The following is an 11,192-nucleotide window of genomic DNA, read 5'->3' as shown; positions in this document are numbered from 1 at the left end:
ATTTCAGATATCAAGCGTACGTAAACTATCCTTGGGCATTGGATGCGTTTTATACTTGTGGAGAATTGGCTAACAAGAGTTACAGAGCACGTGAAACTGATCTCAAAATTTGGGAACAGGAAGGGAAGTTATAAGAAGTATCGACACGATTTCCGATGGGACGAATATTTACTTCTTTAGTATTAGTGGCCATTGCTGGTGCCGGGAGTTACGCTCTATTCACGATTGTCACCCCAAATGAAAATACTATCAAGGTATATATTTTTAAGTTTGCCACCTTCTTTGTTTTCTTCACACGGTTAGGATTCAATATTATGTTTTTATTTTTGGCTCAACCCTGGATTTATAATTTTTCGCCTGTCAGACTGCGCAATATGCATATCTACAGCTAAACTCCTAAATGTACTCCATTCGGGCTTACTTTCTATAAGAGTTCAATAACATAAATATATAACGTGTTTACGCTCTTCTGGAAAGTAATTCCAGATGGAGTTAGGCACTTTACGGATTAAGCTGATATGCCTAACTTGGAATGGTGTCGGTGCCTGTGTCTATTACTACGTATAAAGGAAACTGAAATAAAGAATTTGTTTTATATTTTTATTATTTAAATTTGTAATTAAACAAAGTTCAACTTGGAATTGTATTTTATTCCATTTTGTTTACTAAGATATTGAAGTTTACATTCTTACATCATCCGAAAGATGATAGGTTATGAATAGTATAGTCTCAAATAATAGTTTTTATTCTAGGACTAAACAGTTTGCATATATATGTACATGTTAATATTATTATTGGTTTATTTTGATTTACTTTCTTCATTAAATTAAAGTAGGTATTAACATTTTTTTTTTTTTTTTAAAATGTGGTTAACATTCTGTTACTATGGTATCTTGTCTCTTTAGTGAACTGTTATTCATTTAAAAATAAATTATTCAGTGATAACACACGCTTCTTAAGAATAGGGGAATAGTTTTATACATCAAACTGATCTTCAGTAACAATAACCTATATTTAAAAAAAAATTGTTTTTGAAAAATCATCTTATTCAATAGAAAAAGTGTGTATTAATGTAATTTTTAGAGTTATCATTTTGAATTAATGCGATTTGAATTTTGTTGTTGTTTTTGTTTACAGGAATTAGCTCACCGTTCACCAATTGCCACTGCAGAAGCTAATAGAAAGAGTGTTGAGTTAAGCAGAATATTGAAAGAAAAGTACTCTGAGAAATAGTTTGCTAGAAACTTACATAACTCACCATGGAAGATAAAGCATTTATTGTAGATAGATTATATAAACGGGATGCTAAAAGACTGGAACTTATACAGCAGCAAAATAAACTCAAAGAAGAAATCAGCGCTTCGAATGAGCAAATAGATTATTTTTGTAGCTTTTTCAAAGAAAAGACGGATATTATCGAATCCGCTTTGAATAAAGTGGATGAAATGCCGAGTGGACAGTTAGTTGCGCACTTCGATATTATAACTCAAGATTTAAGAGACCTGCAGAAATATCTCGCCGCCTCTAGCTTATTTTTGAAGGACTACAACATCAGAAAGTCTCAAGATGTCATTCAAAACCTGCAGACGAGGTCCGCAGAACTAGAGAACCTATATTTTCCTAAAAAGAAATTTGGGTTTCGGAACAAAAAGGGATTGAAAAAGCCCGATGTCAACTCTATCCCCGATTCCAAGGATGAAATTGACAATATGAAGGTTGTGAAAAAGAGTTGGGATATAGTCTCTTGCGGATTTACAAATTTATCCAAACAACATTTGTCTCTGCATAGAGATGATGTTCTCAAGAAAGATGTGTCCTTGAGCTACCTTACGGACTGTGTGGTCGTTATCGAAGGGAATATCGGTACTCTGCATTTGGATAACTTAACTAACTGTGTTGTATTAGGCGGTCCTGTCAGTACCTCTATATTTGCTGACAAATGTGTCGATTGCAAGATGGCTCTAGCTTGCCAGCAGTTACGTTTCCACTCTTCCACGAGTTGCGACGTATATCTGCACGTTACCAGCAAAGCTATTATAGAAGACTGCACGAGTATCAGAGTGGCTCCTTACAATTTCAAATATGAGGGGTTAGAGAAAGATTTCGCCATGGCTGCCTTAGACTTGAACGTGAATAACTGGAATGATTTGGATGATTTCAACTGGTTGGCTAGAGACGTGGCATCACCCAACTGGCAATTGCTGGATGAATCCTTAAGAATACCTAATTGGAATGTTTTTATTAAATTCCTTAACAATAAGCACTAATCTTTAAACACTAAGCTTTCTATTCCATATATCGCTTAAATAAAGACATAAAACGTTTATTAATTTCAAAAATTAACCCAATGTACATAATAAACTTTTTTATATTTGCCATTAATGATTTATTATGGCTTGGATATTGTAACTTATTTACGTGCCTGCTGTGACAAATATAGTATTCTAGTTATAGCGGAACATTGTTTTATTTTTATTCTTAACATTATACAGTTGCATTTTTTTGTTATAATAAAGTTGTAAGAGAAGTACTCTTTACAACATTTTGAGTGTGTCCAAATAGTTGTTCACAAAATCTGGATTATCTCCAATTACAGGAGTTATTTTCATATATTTTTTTTGACATCTCATCAAAGATGAAGAATTTGAGTGGTGTGGGTGTCAATAATGGGTCGAATTGGTGAATGTTACACATTTGTAAAGTGACTTAAACCAGCCTATGACGGTCGTCAGCCCCGTAAATGCCCAGACTTCCATATTCTTCTTCATCTTTGATGAGATGTTAAAAAATAATAGAAGTACTCTCCCCATACTCATTTATCAGTGATATCATTGTATATTTTTCTAATAAAAATAATTAAAATACATGTTTCAATATATGTATATGTATTGAGTCTATGCGACCTGTGTTTAAAAATAGGAATCAAGTGAATCTACAGTGGGGATCGGATCATTGACCTTTTAATTTCTAGTCCAAAGCACTACAATGGGACAACTGATTGATGGATCTGTATTTTTTTGGTTCGGCTTTTAGGCGAATACCAATTTTATGCCAAGCTGGTATTCTGAATGTGGTCTGCTATCATGCTTCAATGACTATTCTTTATTATTATTATTCTATCTCCCCCTCAGATATGACACACACGCCACCATTTAAGAATAGTAAAAATAATATCCTGGCTACCTTATACAGAGCCATTTTTATAAAATATCATCTGCTTTATATTTTCTTATCTACTATATCATGTGCTGTGCTATAAAAAAACTTAGGAGTAATCGAAATGTAAGATCTAAATATTTTAAATAAATTCAAATCTATATATTATAAAAAAAGTAAAGGAATGTTATTTTGAATTATCTAGGAGGCAATGCCAAAGGCATTCCGGTATTTTCTTCGGTTTAGCAGCGTTCTACAAATTATCTCTATAGAAATACCATAGGTGGCGTTAGTTTATTCTGTTGAAATTTTAATATTAAAAACCTTTTTTTTCACTTTTCATTGAAATAACGGTGATTTTAATTGTGAAATTAATTATTGAAACAACTTTAATTGTGAAATTAATTATTTTGGCATTAAATTATTACGATAGAAATCTATATTAGCCTCCCCGCAAACGAGCGTTTTTTGTATTTGGAATTCCGAAACAGGAAAACACCCCTTTGTGGGCAAGTTCAAGGACTATATATTGCATTACGTACTTATCTCACATACAGGTTTTTAGTATCAATTTGGACGAATCAAATCGGTTTTACAAAACAAATTGGACGTGATATTGTATTTTATAAAGAAGTTAGAATTTCAAAAATATAATAATATTAGTACTAAATATACCGTCAGTGTGAATATCTGCCCACATAATTTATTCTTTAGACTAGCTAGTGCAATAGTCATCAAGTTGGCAAGCCTGCGCGGCGCGCTGTCATAGTCAAGTCTTCAAGACAAGATTTTCAATACTAATTTGAATCATGAGTAGGTACTTTACTAGGGGACCTTCATCGACAAAGACCACACTTAAATCGAGAACCTTGCCAATTCGTACCTCAAACATACTCCCAAACCCGGTCCTGAGGCGGAACACCAGACGTCCTATAGACTTCTGTAGTCTGCTGACTAGTTAGGTACCTACCTTATAGAATATACCTGCCTCTATCATTCGTCATTGTACAAAAATGATTTAACAAGGCAGACGTGATACTGTAATGACCTTAAAGGTTCGCTTTGATAAAAAAGGTAAACGCTTTAGAGAGGTCAAACGGGGTAATTATTCAGTGGAACTCTTTTGGCGTTGAATAATGAACGCTCAATCAATCTGAATAAGAAACCGCTGAACTGGATAATTGGTTTTTTAATTAGCTTCATCCATTGCAAGGATTTATATTGACACTGGATTTATGGCAGCTTTTAAATTATTCGCGAATATAATAAATAACATTAACCTATCAAAATATGTAGGCGAATCATACACCACTGAGATGGTACACGACTTAATCTGCTACAATTAATGGGAAAGCTCTATTTTTTTTATTGTTCCAAAATGGTAAAGTTTATGATTTTTTGTATTAACAGTTTTAGGAAATCGTACTTTTACGTAAAATTTAATTATAGTAAATATTAAAGATGGTATAATACTACAATGAGATAGCGGAATCAATTAATGGAAATAAAATGTTTCCTAATATCTTATACAAAATTAATGGTAGCCACAGTTACATATTTTTTTAATGTATATACGAGTACATGCAATCCAAAATAAAATCATTTATGAGTTATTACATTATTGTATTCGAATTCGATAAAACTTTGCCTGCTTACCATTTATTTTATAATAAATCATGAACCGTTTTTTGTTCGATGTCAAGTAAATCAATCAGTCATAGGGTCCGACAAATACATCATTTGATCCGATTATTTATAAAAGGGTAAAATAAAAAAAAATGGACTGAGTTCCAAAAATTGTTCTTATTCCTCATATTCGATTTATTCCATTTCTTGTACAGATTTTTTTGTCTTTATTTTTATAAAAAATGTGAAAAGAATAAGTACCATCGATAAAGTCTGATCTGAGAAGCGAATTTAAAAAAAATGTCAAGAAAATCTCTGAATCACAAAAATGAACGTGCAGTTTATGTGTATTGGGTAATCGAAAGGTTTCCTTGGAAAATCTTTCAAATTCTAATTTCAACAAAGGCGCTAAAATGTTGATATACATATCGCATATACATATCTGATATATGACGTTGTTGAAAGGAGTGAGCGATATATGTATACCTTTAATTTAATGAGTTCCGGGTTAAAACCGGGTTCGGCAGAAAAACCAAGATGGCGACGTTAAGTGAGTTTGGAGAAAGACTTTAATAACCTAGAGTCGTTTCTTTGTATTACAAGGCAGCGCGGTATTTTGAGTCTTATATTATGAAAAAGTATTTTTGATATTATTTTTAACTAATAATTTGTAACTTAAGAATAAAGAAGATTCCCAATTTTCTAACTCTAATACAATTTTTAATTATATTTTATTTTAAAACTAAAAAAATCCATGAATTAGAAAAATGAAAGAAATGAGATAAATGAAAATGATAATAATTTTTTAAAATTATTATCTATATTAAAATTCACCCAATTATCTGTGAGCCCTTGTACTCTCAAACTCCGAATCATTTAGGCAAAAGAGTATTGAAATACAAAATAACATGTGTATATTATTAATCACTGAGAAAATTTGATTTATAGGGAGTCGTTTCCTTTAATTTGAACAATTATACGCGTTTGGTTTTGTAACGTTATAAAACGTGTATGGCGAATTATTAAAAAACGTTACTCGTACAAAATCAGGACGAATTTGAAGGACATTTCAAAGCTTTATTCCTCTCTCGATCCTCATCCAGGAGTTGCAATTTATCAAAACCGTAAAGCTTTAATCCCGACGCATAAATCACCGATATATTAACTTATTTACAGTCCAAGTGCTTCGCCATCGGAATACTTATGAGTTTTCCGATAGCCGCACCGCGTACAGATCTCCGCTGTAGCACTACTCCGGCCTCTGGTGAATTATGTTCTGGCAGAAATCTGTCAGTTCGAGGCAAGGCGAAGGGTTGCGAGCCACCGCGTGCCGCACTATATAATATACTCTACAATTTAAATTTACTATTTCATTTTCAAGTTTCACTTATTTATTATTTATTATTTTTAAATTTTAAATCATAATTTTAAAATAGTTAGCATTTTACTTGGTGATAAGAACATCTGTAGTTCTGGAAATTAGTCGTGTTTCAATTAATTAACAAAAATTATTATTATATTTAAATATATTTTAAAAACAGTTTGTATTTTCATCTATTACGATAACATCTGTGGTTCTAAAAACTAGTACTGTTTACATTAATAAACTCATGATAATGGTCTTACAGAAGTGGTTTATTCTTCATATTTAAAACATAAAAAAATAAGTTCCTCTGAATGAAAAAGTTGATTAAATACTCAAGGGGATATTTGGAAGTATAGAATTCATTCCACCGGAGACCACTGGAGAGGTCATATGTCTGTTCACACCCGATTTTTTAAAGAATATAAATTGCATATTTTATTTTTTAAAGAATATATAAATAGATTTTATTTTATTACTTTTTTTTGGCTCCTTACGCTTTAAAAAGTCTTTTATTTTCAAAACCATATAATTTATTTGAATAAAAACTTATTTTTTAAATGCAAAAACGACGTTTACAAAAAAAAAGTTTATTGTTACCTGAATTTAGAGAACATAAAGTTACGACTTAACGAATACTGGGCCTTAATCGGCTCACGTAATTAGTGAGTAACGTGCTTCATTTCCTTTTGTTGACAAGATACACGCAGCACAGAAACAGGATCACGCTGGTCATGTAACGTATTGTTATAATGGTATGACAATGAACATATTGCTATACATAAACATCATATATCCCAGACGTTAGGTCACTCGTAACTACTAATACCATATGCTCATATGTATCCGTGTTGGGGTTTCCAATTGGATAATTATGCACCGAGAATTGAACACACATGTTAAATTCCCACCTGCCTAAATTAATATCGGGTCATAATTGAAAATGGTATTCATTTTTTTCCTTAAGAGAGCAGAAGCTAAACAAAAGCAAGGAAGTGAAGTATGGAGTTGCCAAAAGAATATGCGGCACTGGAATGATCATGTAAACAGAATGTCAAAAGATAGACTTCCACGTATCGCCGTTCAAGGAAACACTGAAGGACGTAGACCCTCAGGTAGACCTCCAAATATAAATATATATATATATATATATATATATATATATATATATATATATATATATATATATATATATATATATATATATAAATGTGTATATATATATATATATATATATATATATAAATATATATATATATATATATATATATATATATATATACATATATATATATATATATATATATATATATATATATATATATATATATATATATATATATATATATATATATATTTTTATTTTTTAATATTTCTTTCAATTTCTTATTTCCTTCTTATTTCTAATTTCATTGTTTAAATAAAATGTTGTAAAACATATATGGCTGACTAAGTATTGCACCCACCACTTAGTCAAGCTGGAATAAAGAGTTAAAAAAAAAAAAAATATATATATATATATATAAATTTTTTTTAATTTTTTTTTTTATTTTTTATTTTTATTTTTGACATCTCATCAAGGATGAAGAAGATTACGGAAGTCTGGGCATTTACGGGGCTGACGACTGTCATAGGCTGGTTTAAGTGATCACTTTACACACGTGTAACATTCACCAATTCTACCCATTATTGACAACCACACTACTCAAATTCTTGGATGTTCCATAAATATGAAGCAATTTAGAAACATTTTTCTTGAATCCCTAGAACTTCACTACAGACATCTATTGGTGAGATGAACAAGTATTTGGACACACTCAAAATGTTGTATACATATACGAGTATGTTTAAATGTACATATGTGTGTGTGTCAAACTAAATCTTTACTGAAACCCTACTCGCAAAACAACGATAGGCTTATATTTTTTTATAGAGGGAATTGGAAATAAGGTGTATTTTCAAAACAGGTGCGTATAATGATTGTGGGTATTAGGTAGTAGATACCTATATCTATAGAATGAAGGAGTGTAAGATGGTGCCTCGCTGATAGCCATGTATTCTGCACTTTATTGGATCACGCAGGAATGTTCTCGTATTTTGAGTAACGCTGGAGGTTTCATTGATCGACGGAACACGAGCAGCTGCCAGGGAGCCATCAGCCCTTCCGCCAGCGCCAAGGAAAGTGCCGAGTGCGAGGTATAAAATAAATATATATGAGGTACGCACATGTTTTATATGTATATCCAACACGGTATTAATTTCCTTTGACCAAGGACTTTACTATGTATTCTAGGTAGGGCAATCTAAGTAAGGTAAGTTCCGGGAAAGCGGAAATAAAAAGAGAAGAAATTAAGAAAAAAAAAGAATGTTACGGTGTTTTTATGAATAAATGTATTATTGTAGGTAGATAAATATATATTCATATCCGTTTAAACCCTCATCTCACTACACTCACTGATGCATAAGGCAATGCATAGCATCGACGCAGATATTTTGATGGTTAATTACATGAACGCAAGGTGGTCACTCTTGTGCTTTAAGTAGCATTTATTATATTTTTTGACCCCTTGTGAATCGAACCCGGGATCTCCATCATGGTAGCCAAAAGCTCTGACCACACACACACACATATATACATATATATATACATATATATATATATATATATATATATATATATATATATATATATATATATATATATATATATATATATATATATATATATATATATATATATATATATATATATATATATATATATATATATATATATATATATATATATATATATATATATATATATATATATATATATATATATATATATATATATATATATATATATATATATATATATATTTATATATTTATATATATATATTTATATATAATATGATATAATATAAGGTGGTATTCAGTAGACCCCTTTTCCACACATTGAAGTTAGACACATACTTCCACCCTTATTAAAATAATTAATCCATTCATAAAGATTTGTATCATAATGACGTATTATCTCTTTTACATACGTAATGGCCTCGGTAATATTAGATTTTCTACAATTTGATTATATAACATCATCAATGCTAATGCTCCGCTCTAATTTAATCGAATTCACGTTCGCAGACACGTGGCTAATTTTTAATTGACAATACTGTACGTAGGGTCGTACCGTATACCATCACGAGAACTGACGGGAATACCCGATGAAGCCGCAAAAAGTACTCTGGCAAAAATTATAACCATGACTTCTTATTTATGGATGTTATATAATCCTATTTTTCAGGTTTGTTTTGAAACTTCTACGTACACACACAAAAAAATCTCACTTATCTCTCTTTACAATAATTAGGTTTATTTTTCTTAACGTTAAATACCTTCACATGTTTGTTTCATAAGAATACTTTGTATTCTTGGATTATTTTCGATTTTTTTCATTCGCAAAAAAACACAGTTTTGTTTGCAAATTTTAAACAAATCGCGTTCACCAAACCTTTGTTAATGTAAAGTACAAACTATACATTGCTGTTTGGTGATGTTTTCGGTTGGATTAAGGAATTAGTTTTTCGAAGAAGATTTTCTTTACTTGAGAGTGGATTTTCTGCACCATATGTTTGAGATATTTGGGAAAAGGAAGTAACTTATTTGTTTTCCTGGAGCGATACATGATCTTGACCAAAATGGAAACATTGACCAATTGATTGAAAATATATCGATATTTCTCTTTCGTTTTGGTTGCGTCTATCTCATCCTATTTACCATAATATATAAACCCTTTTCGTATTTTATTGAACTGCGCTCTTATTTCTCAAAGTAAAGGAGCTTTGTAGTATTCACTTACGATTGAAAAGGGTTAAATTTCTAAAACGAAGTTGAACCATACATACGAGTATATATTTGATTTTATAGAGTGACGAGATTTGATTTGAAAATAAAATAAAAGATTTCGTTATTGAAATTTTTCAATTTGAGACATGCAATGTTTAAAAAAAAAACAATATTTAATATAAAGGAATAACCCGACAAGCCTTTACTTTTTAAAGGCTTGTCTGCATGTAGGATAGTAAGGATAGGGGTGGTAAATGTGAAAATTACATCGCAAACACCCAGACCAAATGAAAATAAATCTTTCATTAATTTATCTTTCAACTGGTGGGAATCGAACCCGCGACGCAAGTTTTGCAGTCGATCGTTTTCCCAATGACGTCACGGCGCCTGTTTCTTATGAATTAATCCATATCAAAATCATATAACAAGGTCTTAAATACTATTACAATTTTTATAGCATTCAATAATGTAACTACTTTATAATATTTTGAGTGTGCCCAAATCTTCATCCACAAATCTGAGTTTCGTTCACTTTGATATTGATATTAATACAAAGATTCAATTTGGGTATTTCCAGGCTTTACAACCAGGTTTTTTGTAGTTGTCAATATGGTGAAGTGCATCGTGTAAAAAGTTATCACTGAAATCAGCCTGACAGGTTGTAAGCCCTGTAAATACCCGGAGATCCATATTCTTCTTTATCTTTGTTGAAATATCAATACAAATTAGGATTTTGTCAACTCTAAAGTGGACAAAATCCTGATTTGCAAACAAAGATTCTGACGCAAGGTAGATTTGTTGTTTGGTCTGAAAATGTTTCGCCATGGATGAGAAAAAAATAACGCATATGTTATTCTGCTTGGAATCGAGAAAAGAAAAACGGTAAATTAATGAAAAAATTGTAATTATATAATCTATTTATGCAAGTGTGCTTTTATGAAGTAAATGATTTCATTGATTCGACAGTCAATTTGTGGTAATATTTATCCATATTAAATTTAAGTTTTACCTGTATTTGTGTGTATTGATGGTAGTTGGGTAATATATCCAAAATTAAACAAGGTTAGTGGATTGAATTCTACATTTATTTATTGAGTGTTTGATAATGTTTCAATAAGACGAAACGCGTCACGTATTAACATATACAAAAATAAGTGTAGAATTCAATTCAATAAACCTTGTTTAATTTAGGATACATTACTTAACTATTCAATAT

At 30.8% G+C, this 11,192-nt stretch overlaps 1 protein-coding gene across 1 annotated transcript; it reads left to right on the top strand.

The window, feature by feature from the left end:
* On the top strand, positions 1-2,459 carry Tbcc (Tubulin-binding cofactor C). Its single transcript, XM_088276727.1, has 2 exons — positions 1-254; positions 1,138-2,459. The coding sequence occupies exon 2, from the start codon at positions 1,260-1,262 to the stop codon at positions 2,265-2,267; it is 1,008 nt and encodes a 335-aa protein (XP_088132853.1). The 5' UTR covers positions 1-254; positions 1,138-1,259; the 3' UTR covers positions 2,268-2,459.
* Positions 2,460-11,192: the final 8,733 nt, after the last annotated feature.

The sequence above is a fragment of the Brachycentrus maculatus genome, unplaced genomic scaffold (genome assembly GCF_059751285.1).
Source record: "Brachycentrus maculatus isolate JH-2025_06_01 unplaced genomic scaffold, ASM5975128v1 h1tg000039l, whole genome shotgun sequence".
NCBI lineage: Eukaryota > Metazoa > Arthropoda > Insecta > Trichoptera > Brachycentridae > Brachycentrus > Brachycentrus maculatus.
This window is presented reverse-complemented; position numbering and strand designations above follow the sequence as displayed.